The sequence below is a fragment of the Mastacembelus armatus genome, chromosome 5 (assembly GCF_900324485.2).
Source record: "Mastacembelus armatus chromosome 5, fMasArm1.2, whole genome shotgun sequence".
In the NCBI taxonomy this organism is placed as follows: Eukaryota; Metazoa; Chordata; class Actinopteri; order Synbranchiformes; family Mastacembelidae; genus Mastacembelus; species Mastacembelus armatus.
In genome coordinates this window covers 3,518,690-3,539,504 of record NC_046637.1, presented here as the reverse complement: position 1 = coordinate 3,539,504, position 20,815 = coordinate 3,518,690, and the positions used below count along the sequence as shown (strand labels likewise).

At 40.7% G+C, this 20,815-nt stretch overlaps 1 protein-coding gene across 1 annotated transcript in view; it reads left to right on the top strand.

The window, feature by feature from the left end:
• The window catches only part of ptprt (protein tyrosine phosphatase receptor type T), a 266,980-nt gene that overhangs the window by 25,815 nt on the left and 220,350 nt on the right, over positions 1 to 20,815 (top strand). The window contains exon 2 of the mRNA XM_026307430.1: positions 18,290 to 18,415. Within this exon, the coding sequence (XP_026163215.1) occupies positions 18,290 to 18,415 (126 nt within the window). The remainder of the gene's footprint in view (positions 1 to 18,289; positions 18,416 to 20,815) is intronic.

Below are 20,815 nucleotides of genomic sequence, written 5' to 3'. Positions count from 1 at the left end.
CCACATGCAGATTTGTATATCTCACTGCTGTATGTGCCCCTGTTAAAAGGTTTTCTTCCAGTTATGTAAATATAAGATTAACTGATCTTTTGGTTAAGCTCGAGAGCAGCTCCACCTTGAGCAACCAAGCATTTATTACTTACCATCAATGTGCAGCATTTATGGCTGCATGGACTGAACATGAGAATCATACAGACAATGATAATATGCAGGCAAGTACTGAACAGAACAGCAGGCACACATGTTGTTGGCTTCTGTTTTTAGACCATGCCACTACAGAAGTTAGGATCTACCATGCAGCCTCAGTTTAAGTGGCCTAGCTCTGTATGAAGTGACTAAGAATGACAAAACTCACTGAACAGTAAAATCAACTCCATCTGAAAGTGGGAAGCTACTTGTCGTTTATGCATCAGGTTTTATGGGACTGTGATTACCTCCTTGTTTTCTCAAAATGTCTGTGCAAGAATCTCTGAAGAAAATCTTCAGTTTCCAAGGCTGATGTTGGTCTTTGTGACGGGGAATGAACAGATGCAGCAGAGACAAATGGCCAGTGTGAGCAGAGAGTGAACTTATCCCCGGGGTTTACAAGTTAAGGTGATTCTGTAGAACGAACCATTGACCCAACCAAGTGCCAAGCTGTGTGTGCGTGCGTGTGTGTGTGTGTGTGTGTGTGTGTGTGTGTGTGTGTGTCTGTCTGTCCATGCATAGGTAGTGAGGGAACCACTGTGACAGGGAAGCGAGTGGGAGGATGTATCTGTCAGGAGTTCAGTGTGGTATGTTTGTGTGCTCAGAGTATGCATGTGTGTGTTGACCACTGTGTGGTGAGCTGTCAAAAGAAAACAAGTTGAGGTGAGGAGAGGTCCCTGGGTGGGTGGCTGTGTGTGTGTGTGTGTGTGTGTGTGTGTGTGTGTGTGTGTGTGTGTGTGCGTGCGTGCGTGTGTGCGCGCATGCATGTCTTTGTATGGGAGCAAAAAGTGATTCTCTGCTCATGTGTTTAGGCCTGTTGTGTGTGTGTGTGTGTGTGTGTGTGTGTGTGTGTGTGTGTGTGTGTGTGTGTGTGTGTGTGTGTGTGTGATGCCATGTCTACTCGGCTATGTTGAAGCTTCGTTCCACCCGACCACCCTGGTCCAGACCAGCTGTCAATCATTTTGGTCCCTACCCCCTATGCCCCTCACCCCCACCTCAGCTACACACACACACACACACACACAATCAATTAGAGAAAACCATACAAACACACAGAAAACTAAAACCAGTTGCAGCTCTGTATGACACACACCTTATTTGGCACATGCATAAACATGTTTTTGTTGTATTTTATAATTCACTCGATTTGTTACTTAACTACAACATGTTCTATCTTTCCCTCTGACAGTCCGTCTAGAGAGGTAAGAGACATGTCTGAGTGGTTTAACTAAAAGTCAGGTCTCTCTCTCTCACACACACACACACACACACACACACACAGGTCTTGTTTGGAGTGTGTGGCTGCAAGTGATTAGCATCTCTGACTAGGAGACTCATTAATCAAGGTCTTCTTTCTGGCCACTAGCCTGCATTAAAGATGAATGCACATACACACATACACACACACACACACACACAAGCCTGTCAATATTATGGCCCCATCATGTGTCGTATTTCTCAGTGCTAACTTTAGATACACAGACAGGAACAAGAATTAAAGACAAGGATTTCTTGAAAAAAGGACTGAGTGAACTTCTATCCCGACAAAATCAAACACCAGCATTGCCAACATAAACACACAAACTGGGGAGTAGTTGGCTCTTTGAACAACTCTGGGATGAGAGTTTCCCAGCAGGACGGTAACATGCTGCCTTTGTGTTGAAGAATCTGAATAAACACAGCTGATGGTTTGTTGGGACACACTAACAGTGTTTAACAGCACCAGTCTTTTCAGCATTAATGACATGTCTTTATCATAAACATAACCAAACTGTAACCATCACAGTGTAGATTTTGTAAGTCACTGGCAAATAATGTTGTTTTACTTTGTTCTGGACGATGATTCTTACCTACCTCGTCGTTTTAAAGGGAAACATTTAGTTTTATGTGAAATTAAACTTGACTCACGTTGAAATACTTGGTGTGTATGCATGTGATGTGGAAGGTTTTGAGAGGAAGGGGCCTTTAGGTGCAATTTGTTTTGTTAGAGCAAGGTCACTGACAGGTTAGCTAGAGTCAGAGAGCACATAAAAATATATTACATTTTAACATTTCAGTCTGAAATAGGCCAGTGGCTGACTTTGGGGAGACTTTACACCCACGGGCCAGCACAAAGACACAAATACACATATAAAATCAGGTCAGTGATGCACCTGTCCAAAGCTATAAATACACACACACAAAAACCCCCCATGGAGCCCTTGGGTATACCTATCCTTGCTCTCTGGTCAGGGTGAAACTCTGACCTGGTTTCAGCAGTATGACCTCTGGTACAAAACTCATAATCAAAATATACACATGTGCACGTGCATTAAATTTACTTAATCTCAAGGCACTTTACGTAGAAATCCAACGAATCCCTACTGAGCAGCACTTGAAGACAGTGGAGAGAAAAAACTCCCTTCAACAACAAATAAACTGAAAAAAACTTCCAGCAGAAACAGGCTCAGTTTGGGCGGCCATCTGCCTCGACCGGTTGGGGTGAGTGGATAGAGGAGGGAGAGAAGAAGAATAAACAACAATAAACACTGCAGGTTGGTGTGGCCAGGAACTGCACATGCGGAAAAGACTGCACAGGCAATCACATTTATAGTTACTTCTACACACACACACTGTAACTTAAAATGGATTGCATGTCAGTCAGTTTGTCTCTCTAACACACACACACACACACACACACACACACACACACACACACCTTTAGAATATGATGCTTCTCTCATTTCACCCATAAATTCTCTGACAGTGATACGTCTTCATCTTGGGTGAAGAAGAAATACTTTCTGCCTGTAACTGTTTTGGTCAACTCTAATGAGAGAATGAAAAAGATGGGCAATCAATATGGTAGTGTGTGTGTGTGTGTGTGTGTGTGTGTGTGTGTGTGTGTGTGTGTATGTGCGCACAGCAGTTAATGATTCACTGAAACCTACAGTATCATGCAGGTCATTGCGTGTGTGTGTGTGGAGCTAATCTGATTTTACTGGAGGAGTAGGCTGGTTAAATCCAAGTTAACATCTTAAACACTTAATATAAACCCTTCAAATTGCAAATATCAGTTTATTGGCGTTTGTGGCCACTATAGTAATTTTTTTTTTTTTACCCCTGTGCAACATTAGCAGCCTGTTATTTATAATTAACAGACATAGAGTTGTATCTATGCTCATTAATAGTTCCACATCCAGCTGTAGTGGCAGTGAGCATGGCGCCACCTGTCGGAGGTCACGGTGAGAGATAATGGCACATAGTGAAACGTATGACTCTGTAGTAACCTCTGCTTTTTTGACCAGATGGAGAATCTCAGCTCTGTATTAAAAGTTCACCGTAATACTGAAATATTCAAGGTGGGGGAAAGGGGCATGCAGATGAGGAATAGTAATCACACAGTTCAAGAACTGTGAGCTGCTACAGGCAGCAGCACACGACGAGCCCATCACGTGCATAGACTTGACCCCTACTTTATCCAAACGACTAGAGGCCAGTATGCTGGCAGAACGCATAAAATTCAGATATTCTGCAAAATGTGCCGTCCGTCAATCTATATAAAGATGTGCAAAAAAGTTCAGACCTACTTCTAAAATGTGAAGTGGAGGCCAAATGCTTTGTGATATCTATGACCAAAAGCGTAGCCAAGAGATGCTTTTAGCGTTCAGACTAATTTAAATCAAGTGTTAAGCCCGCTGGAGGTGCAGAGTGAAGGGCCACTTCAACCTACACATTCCTATTATGAATATTTACAGGGATTAAACTGGCTTTTGCTTAAGGGTAAATTATGTAGAGTAGCTATACTGTGTGTTAGCAGGGCATGAGTGTGTGTGAGTGTGTGTGTGTAGGGGGGTCTGTGTGTGTGTCGAGAGAGTTCTGGTGAGAACTTCAGACTATTTATTGTGTATGTGAGCTTTTTGTGTATGCATTAGGGTGTTTAGTTTAAATATACTGCATTAATGGATTACTGTAATACCTCTGTTTCAGAACAAATGAGACTTGACATTGTCACTCATGTTTAATCATAAGTGGAAATTTTAGATATTGGGTTGACTCACATCATCCATGCACCCTCCAGGTTCATTCTAAAAGACCATTTACGTATTAGTTTCTTTTGTGATTACAAATTACAGCACAAAGTATGTCATATAAATAAAGACAAGTAAAGTATTATTGTATTTTCCATGGTGAAGACATCCAAAAGGTCAAGTCTACAGCTTTCAGTGTTATCATGAACAAAGGATGCGTTAACACAGTGTGTTTCTGTGTATATATACAGTAATAAATAATCATCATATTGACACTAAGCCAGCTGGGCAAAAAAAATCTCTCATCAAACTCCCATTTCCCCTCACAATCTGGAACTGAGCACAGCGGCATTCACACAGCACTGCCCGTGTCGCTGGACATTAGTACTGGCTGATTGCCACACAGTAATCCAGCATGGATCGGACTGAACACAGTCCAGTGCATCAGGTGGTTCGATATAAAGACCAAAGATCTTTGAGTACAGGATCAATACACACAATCTAACAAAGTAAATAGGGTCTGTGTACATTGTGTATGGGTAGGTGCTGCAAAGTATACGTAGGACTTGTGGGCAGGGGAGGGAAGGAAGTCTTTTTAAAATTTTTTTTATTTTAAAGCATGGAGAATATCAATAATAATATCAATGTCGCTAAATGTGGCAAAAATATAGTGACGTTAAAGTGTCACAGTTATTTTTAAATTCTTGCTGGGAAAGTTGCACATTGATAAATGACTGAATAGTTCAGCTCTTTCTTCTCCGCCTCTCTTTTTCTCATAATTTCTCGCCTTAATATGTTCAATAAATAATTACAATAAAATAAAATGAGTCCATTTCAATCCTGAGCTGCTCTGAATTGATGAATGTTTCCGATGCAGTTCTCCTGCATCATAAAAAGCCTAAAACCCATAAAATTTGTCAGTACAAGATGATTAGCTACTGTAGAATGCATGTCCTGCATTTTCACTGCTGCTCAGATCTGATTACTGCAGGAGAAACAGATGCTCCAGGCTGTAAAATGTCTCACACACACACACACACACACACACACACACACACACACACACACACACACACACACACACACACACACACACACATATAAGGTCTAGGGTCAGTGTGTTGGTACATACATTTTGGGTTTCTCTGTGTGTCAGTCTGCATGTATGCGTGCGTTTTAAGTAACACATGTGTTTACGTGCTGGTTTTGAGTAAAAGTGTTCCACAGAGAGAGAGAGCAGTGCTTCGGGCAGTAAAAAGCACTCCTCTTCTTCAGCTGTGGGAATCCAGTGAGTGATAAATAAGCACTCTTTGCACTTATTCCCATGTGAGTCTCTGTGCTTCGGTGTACATAGATCCACATCCTTTAAAACACTACAAACGCACACTGGGCGTGTCTCGGGGCTAAGGCTGTGTCCACACCAGAGAGAAGTAAATTAAAAAAAAAAAAAAAAAAAAAAAAAAAAAATCCTGTTTACATGTGAAAATTTGCATCCACAGATTATTTTCAAGAAATTTTCCATCCCCATGGAAAAATGCCTGAATCTCCTCATCGTCCAGCTTTTTAATTTGAAAAACAGCAAACATGCGTCTGATCGTTTGGTGAGACAGACAGAAGCTCCTGCTCTGCACAATCACTTGCAGTTGGTTTCCGAGAAGCTGCACGCACAGTTTAGTTGTCAGCATCAAGTTATTCCTCTTGACTGTGCTGGAGCAAACACGGACAGTACGCTGACAAATCCAGATGAGTTCAGGTTACTAGTATGATTCAATATGATCGGCATTCAAAATGAGTGAAGTCAGAGTTACTTAAAGTTTACTTTTTAATAGTTGTGTTAGAAGAAGGACGATGTCTCACTGTGAGTAGAAGGCCAGGAGGCAAAAGCAGAGGACTTTTCAGATTTCCAGGTGTAGCCATGGTCTAACCCTCACCCCTGCTTTGCTGCCCAATTCATCCTCACTGTAACATTGATGGTTAGACACAGCCTGTGTGTGTATGGTATAAGATTCATTCTTACAGCCTTACAGTACATGCTGAAAACTGCTGTTTACAGCCTTGACTGCTCTTCAGGCCAAAGTAAAGTACGGCTGCTCTACTTGCCTTTTCTTCCTCTTATTTTCTCTCCCGTCTCCTCTTACTTGCAGTGCACTATGTAAAAGCACTGAATTATAAATGCTCATTGACTGGCTGAGTTTACAGCTCAATAATTAACCAAGATGGAGCAATGTACAGCAAGAAAAAGCCAAACATATTAAAATGGATATTATGCCGTAATGGCCACTCTGGTGAGAGATGAGCACACACAGACGACCACAGGAAGATGAGAGTGAAGGGACGCAGAAGTTTCCATCCAACAGAAACGAGAGAGAAAGAGAGAAAAGGACTGTTGATCCTTGAGGGTTGAGTGCACTTTGAAGAGCCACTTTTCACCTCAGAGAATCGAGAGAGAGAGAGAAAGATGTAAAAATGAGAACAGAAGATGTTTTAAAAATTGATAGAAGAGAGGGTTTATGGAAACAGAGGGAGGATGTGGGTGAGACAGTGGTGATAAAGTCTGGACAATGAGGAAGAGGATGGGACGTAAAAACGAAAGAACATTTCAGAATTTCTGTGTAATTACCCGTATACGACCTCCATGCATCTGCACCATTATCAACAGATAAACTGAACATGAGGAGGCCAATGCTACGAAGAACAAGGAGGGAAGAATGAGAAAGAATCAGGTCTGAGCTTATTTCTCTTTATTTTCTCTTAGTCTTTGACAAATTCATTTCTTATTTCATGTCAATACAGTGAATTGAAAAAGGGAGCAAGATTGTGGATATTAAGAGATGAGTCATGAAGATGGAAGAAAAAGACGAGCTGAGGAGGGAAAGGAAGAAGAAAGTTAAGTGTAGGGGTGAGGATAGAAAAGACATGAGAATGATGAAACACAGAGGAAGAAATTAATGTCGAAAAGGAACAAGAGGCTCCAAAGAGAATGCAAAATAAGAATAAAGGACAGAAAAGGGCACTAAGACAAAAGGGTGAGTGACAGAGGTGAAAGAGGAACATCATGAGAGGGAAGTTGACAGGAGAGGAGGACTGGAAGGAGCTGGTCACCCCTGTAGTTCTGCTGGAAGGAGGCCTGGACCTGCTACCTCTTCTCATGAGCATCAAGGAGAGTGTGTGAGTGTGTGAGTGTGTGTAGCCCACCTGTGTTTCTGTATCTTCATATGTGTCAGAGAAGAGTGCTGTAAGAGGCTCCCAGGTGCTTTACTTTTAAGTATCTAGTATTAATAGAAATACCACAGTATAAAGATGCTTGGTTCCACGTACAAGTCCTGCATTCACAATGTTACTGCAGTAAAGTTACCAAAGTACCATCATCCAAATGTACTTGAAGTATCCAAAGTAAAAGTACTCATTGTGCAGAATGGTCCATTTCACATGAATAGATCTGATATTATTGGATTCTAAATATTGATGATTATTGTATTGATCACTTTAATGTTGGAGTTGATGTTAAGTACCTTATATATTTCTAATTTGAAGTACTTTATATACAGCTGGGTAGCTGACGTTAACTACCTTATATACTTCTAATTTGAAGTACTTTATATACCGCTGGGTAGCTGACGTTAACTACCTTATATATTTCTAATTTGAAGTACTTTATATACCGCTGGGTAGCTGACGTTAACTACCTTATATACTTCTAATTTGAAGTACTTTATATACCGCTGGGTAGCTGACGTTAACTACCTTATATACTTCTAATTTGAAGTACTTTATATACCGCTGGGTAGCTGACGTTAACTACCTTATATATTACTATTACAGATTTTTATACTCTCAGATTTGCAACTTATTATATATAATCGTGATGATTGATCGAGTATGATAATCATTGTTTAGGGTGTAGTAACAATTGCAGCCTAATTGTACCAGCAGTTGTAGTATCTGTCAAACTGCCTATCTGTCATTTGATGATTCAAAACATCTTTTTTTAATCACTGTGGCATTTTCTCTCGCTCTCTCACTTTGAATTTCTCACTGCTAATGACAGCATTGAAATTAAACCACCTCCCACTTGTGTCTATTTGTGTCAAAGATAGCTTGTACATACTGTGTGTGCTGCCCCTCTAAGTTTGTCCTTAGAAGCACAGATTTCAAAATAAAGGTAAAAAGAGGCAGTATCGTCCGTCAGTATTGGGACTTTTCAGTATTAACTTAAATTTAAAGTGTGTGCAAGTAAATGTGGCTTCCTGTTCGACAGTTCAGTCAAATAGAGCTCGGTGTGATTTAACTTTAACTGAACAACAGAAACTGGACCAGTCCGACAGAAAAATGAGATCAGTAATATGCGTAGGTCTGTTCAGAGACAGAGGCGTGTGTGTGCGTGTGTGTGTGTGTGTGTGTGTTTGAAACCAAGATAGAGGTGGAACTGGTCATTAATGCACAGCTCTCTGCTCTGACAGCAGTGTAATCCTAAACAGGATTAGCATGCTAATAGCGACAGGACCCCATCAGAGAATCGACACCCCCCCCCGTGTGTGTGTGTGTGTGTGTGTTTGTGTGTGTGTGAGGCTTAGGATTTGAGCAGGTTTGTGAGTGTGTGAGGGAGAGTGTAAAAGTCACATCCTTCTGTGACTGTGTGTGTGTCCTTGTCCTGCGGATGAGTCACGTTGTGACTCCGACCATCTCTACCACTTGTTTGGAAATTTGACAGTTTGTCAGACTTTACGACACTTTCACGTGTGATGTACAGTAGGAGGCTGGGCGCTGTTATCTGGACTGGAACCACACTCAGTCATTACATACTGTACAGCAGGCACCACCTGGTATTGTGCACAAGCTGAAATGTCCCCAAAATAAAAACTGTTCCTTTCGTCAGCCATTTTGTTTTTAGTCATAACCCTGATCTCTTCTGAGACGTTACTCTAAACCTTAGAACCAAAAATGAGCAGAATGATCCAAATGAGCAGAAGAGAAACTGAACCAATGCTACAGAGGCACAAACATGAGTCACGTGTCTTTTGGTCAGTGTCATCTGTGAGTGGCTCCGACCCCCTTTGTCACCCTAGAAGGATAAACATTAGATCTAACATTATTTTTTACAGCATGTGATTATGTGGTTTTAGGTCACATGATCACTGATGTTAGACTCCACTCAATGGTTCTTGGGAGTTCAGAAACCAGAGCAAAAATATTCCTGTGTTCCTAAAAAAAAAAAAAGGTTCTTTGCAAAGTTCCTGTTGTCCAAAAGGGGCCAAAGCAAACCAAACTGGTCTGTTTCCAGTTGCCTGCAGCACTAACACTTATTTTCATTCTCCATTTCAGATTGTAAATATTCATTTTTTTGGTTGATACCAAACCGCATGAAGCTGTCCAGTCCAGTCTGGTTCAGTTTCAAGCAGGATTAGAGTGGGTTCAGCTCCTGGATCAGTGTGCGGCCTCCTCTCACATAGAGGACTGAGTTAGATTGTGTTAGACCGAGACCAGATACAAAGGCCAGACAGGGTTAACTCCGTGTGTATTCCTGTGTTGGTTTATACTTAAATGTGTGTTTTTTGATGCCTGTGCAACTCAGGTGAGACTAAAGTGTGTTTTGGGAAGTGGAATAAAATTCCTGAAACTTGAGGGAACAATAAATCAGATCAGCTCTCTGTGTGTGTGTAGGTGTGTGTGTGTGTGTAGGTGTGTGTTGTGTCTGCTTTGTTGGCTTCTCCTCTAATTTACTACGACAGCGCAATGCATTTCCAACAGATGGCATACATGTTGAAGTGTGTGTGTGTGTGTGTGTGTGTGTGTGTGTGTGTGTGTGTGTGTGTGTGTGTGTGTGTGTGTGTGGGTGCACACATCAATCTCCTATGCATTTCAGTCTCACTACTGCCCCTTTGTAGTCACCGCTCTGTCTGAACCAATTGACTCAATTGAGTGCAGACATATATACAGGTTAGTGGGTGTTGTTGTTCATGTGGGGTTTGTGGTCATGAGTGTGTGTGTGTGTGTGAGAGAGAGAGAGAGAGAGAGAGAGAGAGAGAGAGACAGAGAGAGAGACAGTCATTCATTCAAAGCAACTGGTGGTGACATTGTTTTGTGTGTTCTTTCATGCAGACCTGAAAGTTCCAAGACAGGTCTCCTATTGATTCATGTAGCCGATAATTAAAGTCACAATAGACCCATCAGGAAAACACTTCCACGCCTATAAGAACCCAACACACACACACACACACACACACACACACACACACACTGGAACTAAGAGAACAACATTTAAGGGAACAGTCACACACAATAGCTGTTACTCTTCACGCATTTTCTCTCACTTCCTCATTCATTTAGGCCACTCCCCTCACCTATTCACTCACCTGCACACTCACCCCTTCACACACACACACACGCACACACACACACACACACACACACACACACACACACATCCTCTGTTTACTGATTCATTCACTCGCTCACATGCGTGTTTACTTGTTTACACTCATTTACTTCATACATAAGACCAGAGAACTGGATGACTAGCAACATACAATAAACCTTCATACATCATCTCTGACATCTTTAACATTTCCCCTGTATTTTATTATTAATGTTAAAAAGACATTGATGAGAAAAATGTGTCTATTGATGATGCATTCACTGGTAAAGTCTTGTGCTTTGCAGTGACATGTGGATGTATTTGTGTTTCTAATGTCTGCTATTAATATTATGGTGAACTCCAAAGGATCCACTTCTTCTGTAGTAACTGACAAAATCACCAGAACACCATTTAACACATTTTGTGTTTGACACCTGCACCCCAGGCTTTCTCCTATTTCATTTTGTTTTCTATTGGCGCTCTTATTGCTGGTTTAGCGTTCACTGCCCTGCTGCTCTCATGTAAACAGAAGAAACTTCTCTAAAAGAGCTTGCAGGACTCACAAACACCTCCAGCCCTTGGATCTTGTGGAGTTTGCAGCATGTTCTCTTTATAAATATTTTTTTTATTCAGCATGCATTCATAGCTTCTTTTATTCCTAATTGTTTCCTTTCTTTGTCAGAGACTGGTCTGAATAACCTCAAGGTTCTCCTACTCTACACACACACACACACACACACACACACACACACACACACACACAAACACACACTACCTGTAAGCTTCTCTGGTAAGTTTCTCTGGTCTCTGCGTTTTATACAACTTGAACCTGTTTTATTGAAGCACTAGTAGATGTGCTAATCTCTTGTGCTACCATCTCACCTCCTACTCTTTAAACACACGCTGACCCACGCACCCATGCTAAACACAAAACCTCTCACCTCACGACTTTGGCTTTCAAATCATGTTTTGGTTGCATGAAGAAAACGGGCCCCAGCACTCTTTTCTCTTTCTGGGCTCTGTCTCTCTCTCACACATGTGCTTTACAAACACTCACCTCAAACCCATCTGCTGCATCTGTGTGTTACACTAACAAACCCTTGTGCACTCTCTTATTATCCAGGCTTATTGGGGTGGCAGTAATGGTGTTTAGTGTGTTTATTTGCCTCAGGATGTGTCTGTGTATGTGTGTATGAGGGGGTACATGGGGGCAGATGGCATATGTTGGCATATGGTTTTAAATGACTTAATGGGAATATTTAAGAAGCTTGGCATGCTATCTGACAGTGTCTTTAACTAAGAGACTAAATATGAACACACAGATACAGATACACACATGCACACACACTGAGTCATTCCACCAACACACACCCACATACACACTCACACTTGTGTCTCCAGACTTTCTCAGCCTAGATGCTCACTGACTTGTATAGATGCAAACACACAGTGAGCTTGAACACATACACACACAAATGTCACACAATAAGTGCATCAAATCTGCACAGTAAACACACCAAGTGACTCTCAGGAAAAGTATTTAGGTCATTTAACTAAAATACACACATGTAACAATTAAGAAAAACTAAAACACAGTATAAGTAGACATGATTTTTTTTTCAAGCACAGCATTTTTAAATTTAATGGCCAGTATAGCAGCTAAATGTGGTTGGTAACTTTGACAATGCTGATTTGCAGTGCTGTGCACAGGTTTTAATATAAATTACATAAATAGGATTTTTTTCATTTATCAATGAACTACATACAAAGTGCAGTAAAGGGAACCAAACCTAAATCTAATCAGAATCTGCAGCTCTCCCCTTTGCCCCTAAACCAGCAGCAGTTCTCTCTGGTTGGACCTGACACAGTTTCTCTTGGTACTTTGCAGAACCTTAGAGAAGCTGCTGCAGTTCTTCTGTAGGTTCAGGCTGTCCCAGTGTTTCTGTCTCGTCATGTGATCCCAGACTGACTCCACACTGCCCAGATCAGGGCTCTGTGGGGGGTCAGACCATCTGCTGCAGGACTCCTGGTTCTTCTTGTCTCTGAACAGAGATGAACTCTAGTGGGTTTTTTTATGAGCTTGTTGAATGAATGAACCTGGGATCAATCAGACACCTGATGGTGTTGTAGGATAAGAATCTAAAACATATAAAGTGCCTAAAATAGTATTGCATCTGTGCTACAAAATGGTATATTGTATTTTAATCCATGACCACTGATCTGAAACAAGATGCATTATTATTATGCTTTTTATGTAAAACATTAAGGGGCAGCTGCCACATAAATACTAAGAGTAAGAAGCATGACATTTCCCACTGCAGTGATAATTTTATTATTATCATAAGATGAGAATACTCAAGGGCAGCTAACTGAGGTATTTTGATGGATGTAGTTCCCACCTGTGGCAGAGAAAACTGCTCTGCTTTGCACTGAGGTTCACACATAGACTTTACACAATAAGATGTTCTCAGTTTGCTCTCTCTCTCTCGCTCTTTCTCTCACACACACACACACACACAACTACGCACGCACTAGAACACATAGTCACACTCAGGATCAGTAGATGTTATCTAAGTGAGCAGCAAACAGACTCTTTAGAGCCGGTCGCCTTGGGGTGCCTCTCTCTGGTTTGTGACTCTGTGGGTCCTGTCGCACTGTGTTAGCATTGGCTGACATGAAAGGCTCTAATGGCTGCTATTGGTGCCTTGTGGGAATGGAAAGCTTAACATGAGAAAGACAGAGGATTCTGCTTAAACAAGTTATTATTGGAGGATGTATTTCAGGCAGAGTTGGGTTTTTTTTTTTTTTTTTGCTGCTCTTGTGTGTGTTCGCTTTGCTGTATGTGGATGAAAGCCAGCTTGTTTTCATAACATCAGTGTGTTTGTGTACGTGTGTGTGTGTGTGCATTGTGTGATACTAAGTTAGTCTGATCAGTGTCGTCTCACCACATGTCCAACTGGACCAGATGTGAGCTCAAGCAGAAAAATCCGTTCTGAACACATTAACGCCAATTGCCAGATTTACGCATTAGAATGAGAACTCAGCATCATGTTATAGCAACAATATGAGTGTACTACACATCTTTATGAAGTTTTTATGGATGCCACGGTTGATTTATTGAGGCATGACGTTAAAAGAATGGATTAAAGAGGTGATCTTACAGTTATTGTTACCAAAATAACAGTATTGAATGTTCTGTTTGGGAGGAAATAAAACAAAATAATTACCTATACCTCATCACGAGAAATGAATGTTAATATATCTAAAAAATCTCACAAGGTTCTTTGTTGTTTGTGTCAACATCGTCGGCTTACCCTTTGAAAAGTGTCTGATTTTACCACCTTGTACACACATATACACAATCTATTAACACTCCATTTAAAAGTAATTGCCATTCTGTTTATTAGTCCATGGTGAGAATTTATGACAGCAAAACAAATTACATCTCAACTGCAGAAACAACAAGATGAAGTCCTTGTAATTTCTCTCTTGGCTATTAATTTTCAACTATAACTGTGGCTCTTTTTAATTGAAGAAAAGCTCAATTAGCACAGCGACTGAATGCTTGGAGAGCTTTTTCTGTAGCTGGCATATAACAGATTGATTTAGGAAGCAGCAGGGTTTAAAGCGATAACAAACTGATCAACATAGATGTAATAATTAATTGGCTGTCAACTATCAACAGTCGTCGAGTTATATTTGTTTCGCTCCCTGCTGAAGTCAATGTTTTTCATCATCTCTTTGGCCAGGACAGAACACAAGGTGAAAGGTTCCTCACAGTCATCAGACACTGCTCACTGGTTTGTCTGCATTTATGCATTTAGAAAAGAAATGTGCAAACGTTTAAACACTGAGCTAACTCAGCCGCTTCCTTTCTACCTTCCTGCCTCCAATAACGTCTGATGTGAGCTGGGAACCACATGTCAGGAGGCAGTAAAGGCACAGCACACGCACAGGAACAACAAAACAAGCTTGGTGTTCTACTGTGACTGACCTGCACTAGCAGGGCCCAGCAGCCTAACGTCAGCAGTTAGCTGGCCAACTACAGTAACCTGCCATGACCCAGACCTGTAATGGGTCACTACATCAACAAGCTTGTACACCAGAACTAGTTTTGCTCAAATAAATTTCAGTGTGTGCCACTTACAGATGTGGCGTTACACCTTAGGGTGTTTTGTCGTTGTGTAGAGCAGCTATTTTGACTGAATCCTCTGGTGAGGATGGTCAATAATGTAATGTACTGTAATAATAATAATAATATTACAATAATGTAAATAGTGACGCCTATTAACGAAAGAACACATTAGGAAAGGTACAATCACACTCCCAGTGTAATACTGTACACAAGTTGCCTTTTCAAAATGGTGAATGTATCGAGACAAATTGAAAAGCCAAAGGACTTCGCCTTCTTGAATCTGTGGCTTCAGTTGAAGTAAATGAACAACAGAGCAAATGTTCACAGATTGGTGCCAGTGTGACTACACCTTTAACTGTTCAGGGAGCTCTTGCAGACTGTTGTGCTCCTGTAATCAGAGCTGCTGGCCCTTCGTGTGATAAAGGTCAGGTGACAGCAACATCAGGTGCTGTAAACACCTGTGTGTGTTAACGGCCATCATTCACAGCTGTCATAGCATGTCACGCTAACCAATTTGAAATAAATGTTGATTTAACGGCCCAGTGCATGTTGTTGTCATTCAGGAAACTGGTTCATTCACACCAGCTGATGGAAACCTGTCTGATTTGCTTCATGCTCCTCACAGCTGTTGACAGCTGGCTAGAGATGTGGCTGTTGACAGTAGAAGGTGACACGGTGACTAACAGTCGAACAACAAACCGCTGCCAAACACAAACAATGAGAGAAATGTGTTCAAACTTTTGAGAGATCCTTTAAATAAATACTGATTAAACATAATGAAAGTAAATGATCAAATGAGATGGTCGTTCACTGTGTGTGTGTGTGTGTGCGTGCGTGTGTGTGCGTGCGTGCACGTGTGTGTGTGTGTGTGTGTACGTACTGCAGCCGTGCTCTGTGCATCATATCAATATTTTATCATATTTGTTACAGGAATATTAATTACCAGAGATGAAGAGATTATGCTTGTTTTGGTGTCACATTAATACACACACACATATACACGCACACACACAAACTAAGATATGCACACACCCTTACAGCTACACTCAGACACATACACATGCGTACATACATAAGCACATATTTCTGTCTGCATCACATTCGCTTCAACATAAGACCACACAGGCACCAGCACACAGCCATGGGTGAGGGGTTGTACTCATTTCCAGAACTACATTGGGGGCACTGACACACACACTTCTACCACCGTGAGCCACTACTCCCTCTCATCCCCTGGCAGTGGTCTTAAAATTGTAGATGTGATATTGAATATTGATGATACACCCCCTACAGCCCCTTCGCCTGTTTATAACTGTGTTCTAATGAGATCACTTTGATTTCTTTTCATTTCTAATGAAATCACTGAACAACAAGGGGGCAATAAAAGCTAATTATCTCACTATTGATTAATTTATCACCACTGTTTTCATATCTGTAGGAAAAACAGTGTTTTCCCAGTTTTCGCCCATTGCTTGAGGTCATTGTTCAAACAGAATATGTAAAGATTTTTTTTTTCTACCTTATATACTTCTAATTTGAAGTACTTTATATACCGCTGGGTAGCTGACGTTAACTACCTTATATACTTCTAATTTGAAGTACTTTATATACCGCTGGGTAGCTGACGTTAACTACCTTATATACTTCTAATTTGAAGTACTTTATATACCGCTGGGTAGCTGACGTTAACTACCTTATATACTTCTAATTTGAAGTACTTTATATACCGCTGGGTAGCTGACGTTAACTACCTTATATACTTCTAATTTGAAGTACTTTATATACCGCTGGGTAGCTGACATTAACTACCTTATATACTTCTAATTTGAAGTACTTTATATACCACTGGGTAGCTGACATTAACTACCTTATATACTTCTAATTTGAAGTACTTTATATACTGCTGAGTATCTTGGGAATTTCCCACCGTGGATCAATAGATTTTGATGATTAGACTGTGTTTTGTTTGATTTATCTGCTTTATGTGAAGTTATCAGATGTAGGTTTGCCTCTGAGTATGAAGTCTTATTAATGCCACACATATTATTTCAATAGAGACCACTGCTCCTGCCACACCAAGGGTAGATAAAGCGCTTTATTCGAGAACATACAAACAAAAATGGATTTCATTTAAACTTTTTCTCCAGCCGTCATTGTGCAAGAATTATTCTGCTGTGTGACATTTAAGTCTCTGTTGTTCATTTTATCACTGAAATCTGTTAAAGGCAGAAAGTTTTTCTTTGCTTTGACAAGGCCTGAACTGACAGATGTGCTCTCAGGAGATGACACCAACAAATGAGGGAGAGGAGAAACAAAAAAGAATTAAGGATTGTGTGATTTCATCAATAAAGCAGTGATGTTCCCCCATTTTAGAAGCTTCAAAACAAATTAAAATGGTTGTGTGTCAAAGCATATGTCTAATTAGGGAAGTGTGTTTGTGTGTGGCTGTGTGTGCAGTGCTCTAGGCGAGCAGAGAAGGCTAATGCAGTGGAAAATGTGTCTTAGTCGGGCCATGAAATAATGATGAGACTGTGACTTAATCATGTTGACGCACAGTTTTATCTTCTTCTCTCTCTCTCTCTCTCTCACTCATATGAGGGCACAGCCTTCCTCTCTCGCTCGCTGTGTTTCTTTCTCCTCACTCTTTCTGTCTGTCCCTCTGCTCTCGTCACTTCTGATAAACTGTGACACTGTCTGTCTCGCTGGCTCATTCAGTTCATGCTGAAAACTTAATTAGTATAATATTGTTAACAGTACAAAAGCAGCTCATGAAAAAACAAAACACTTCAGATTCAAACCTTCTTGAAGTGATTACAGAAATGGGTCAAAACATGTACTGGGGTGAATAATTTAACACAAATATGATGAATAACAGAAGTTGTAAAGATTTTAATTGTATTTTTTTTTTTTTATATTGCCTGTATTCATCATTCAGTGCATTTGTATTCAGTGACTTATACAAATTAAATAGCCGCACACGCTGGAGCTCATTGGGAAGCAGTGCATGGTGGGTGTAATGTGTGCATTGTGTGTAATGCAAAAACTGTGGTGTCTTTGAAAGAAGAAGTGCAGTTGTGGTTCAAGTCTTTTCAGTGTGTGACTCAAAAGAAATCATTAAATTTATACTTTTTTTTAACCAGGCAGTCTCTTGAGATGCCCTTGTCCTCACTCACTGTCCGTTTCCCACCTCACTACCTCACAGTCCTTTAATAAACATGGACATGTGGTGTTTCTGTCATCGCTTCCTGCTGTTTTCACTGATACCACATGTGTCTGTGTTTGTTAAAGCACTGTGGTGCAGCGAGGCGAGAAGGTGAGAGCTGGCGATTAAAGGACGACAGCATGCCAGACTTTCATAGGTTAAGGATTATAAACTAAACAGCCACAGCCATAGGATTTGTTTTATGTATTTGATAACAAAATGATAAATCCAGATGATGCTGTTATACATGTGGGAGTTTTAAAAGTTTTTTTTTTCTTCCCGACTGTTCTTTATTTTATTATCTTACAGTCTGATTTGCTTTCTGATTTTGTTAAACCAGCTTTATGATTCCATAACTCTAGTTAAATAATATGTTTTTCTTAATATGTTCTTCTGTTTAGGTGGCTGCACATTTGAAGAGTCATATAGCAGCTGTGGGTACAGTGTTTCTCTGGGAACCAATGGATTTACCTGGGAACAAGTCAACTCCTGGGAAAAACCTACCATGGACCCAGCACTGCCAACCGGTACGACTCTGCATGTTTGTCTTCATATCAGGCACATTGTTTTTGAAATGTATTTAATATCTGCTCTGTTTGACTGGAGGAAATGATGTGAGCAGTGTCTCTTTAAAACAAAGCTGCTGCTCTTAAATATCTTTAATTTCCTCTAGTTATAAACCAGAATTTACTGATTCTAGAAGCTGCATTTGTTGTGCGTTTGCTATGAATCCTTGAGTGCACATTTAACATCACAGTTTCAAACGCTGCCTTCACTGAGGTTGAATGAAAAGTTTAATATTGAAATGCTTTAAGGTTTTGCGTCAGTAGACAGAGTTAAGATGTTAACTTATTTTCTTGCATCCATCTGAATTGGCAGGCTGATATAACTCGGTAGACAGATCGTGACGTGACCCCAGCTGGGTCTCTCTCTCTCTGCCTGTCAAACACCAAATGGCAATCAGACGGCCTGTCTCATTCTCAAACACACTGCTGCCCTTTTGCTCTCACTATCTCGCCCACACGCTCACTTTCGAACTCTCACACAGACAAACACGTACTTGTCTCCCCATATATCTTTATATCTCACACTTTCTGTCTCGTACGTTTCTCTCCCACCGTCTATCTCGAGTTACCTTCTTTCTCGGTTCAGTTTTTTGACTGACGTGGCTGTTCATCGGGAACTGTATTACCAAAGCAGCATTAAAATTCGCACTTATGCAAATGATTACAAAGCCAGCAAGGGCATCTGCTCTCTCTTTCACTTTCAAGCTGGATAAATCTGCCACAGTGCTGAATATGTTGTTAATATCTTGCAATGCTTTAATTGTGTCTTTGCTGTTTTGAGAATACTGTAGATGTAGAAATAGTCTAATTGTGTTTCTTTTTCATATGTTTTTGTGTCTCTTTAAACATAGATTGTAATGTTACCGTGGTCAGATATTGGTGGCAGGGACTGGCAATGCTTCTGTTCACAGTTTAAAGCTGGTTCACCTTCAGAGTGGAGGGAGGGAGATATAATCCCCACTTTGTATGTTTGCAGTATCTCCCTGTTGGCTGATACGTCATAAACTAATTCTTCACTAGTTCAGGCATTAAATTACCATAGAGAGAGTATATTTCTGTCTTCTATTGTCGCTCCCTTTCTTATGATTCACAGTATCACTCTCACATTTCATCCAGCAATCCCGCTCCATCCTATATTATTGCTGTCATGTTGATTATTTCTCTCATACATCATCATCATCATCTCAGCCTGTCTATATTTTCCCCTCATTGTCTCTGACATGTCAGATGCGGTGGAGAGAACAATCTGTCGGCCACAGCCTCCACTCGCTACACCAACATCTGACGCTGAGGGTCTCGGGCCTGAGCGCCACACCGGTCCTTCTCTCTCTATGTGCATCTCGTGTCAGTTATCTGTCTAATCTGCCGTCGTGGTCTGTGGTTGTCAGGGGTGATATCCATCACGGCCTATTAGCCCTCTTTATCAGAGACAACTTATTGACTGCACGCTTCCCTGACAGCTATAGATCTGATAAAGCATGACAAGAACAAATTGTCTGTCATTCACTTTGCCTGTCTCTCGCTCTTATTTTTTTCCCCCCGTCATATTAAGTCTGCTGCTCTACTCACACTGGACCTCAGATGTCTGTATTAAAGTATCAGCACCGTATTGTAATAGTGCAGATCTTGAAACCTTGACGAGTTGTACCTTCTTCTTCCTTTCTGTGCCTCTTTCTTCCTGTTTTGTAGAACTAGCTTTCATGCTATTTCAGGTATTTTGAAAGATATTCACAACTTTTGCACATGGACAAAACAGGTATTGTTGTGTTTTGTGTGTATAAATCCCGAAAATATACTTTTTTTCTGGAATAACACAGTACTTTATCTTACAGTGCCAATACTGTGCTGTATATCTGTTAGTATATTTCAAAGATTTCTCTTTTGGAGTGTCGTACCCTGCAGACATCTGATTACATCACTTCATCCTATATGGCTAATAGTAATATTCCATCTAACAGCCTCTGAATATGACCCAGATGGCTACCAAAATATATTCCTATGCCTTCTATCAGGAGACTGCTAGATTAAAGCAGGCTTAGATGAGGTGCTGTTAGCAGGCACTGATGCAACTTAATGCTAATCTTGTCAGATATTTGGGCTTGTCAAAAATATGATATTCACCCAGCAGGACAATGGGGACAAACTCCAAAATGCTGCGTTGTGAGAAACTGTCAACATGATGACTCTGAGGCCTTTACTCAAGACAATTAAAATTGTATTTATGCATGGTGTAGCAATAGTGGAATCTGACCTTTACCAGAATCCAGCTGGAATCTACCAGGGAAACAAAGTTTTTATGTAAAGTGAAGTTTGGACAAAGAGGCTCTTCTGAAATCCATATTTTTAGAAAGGGACACTAGA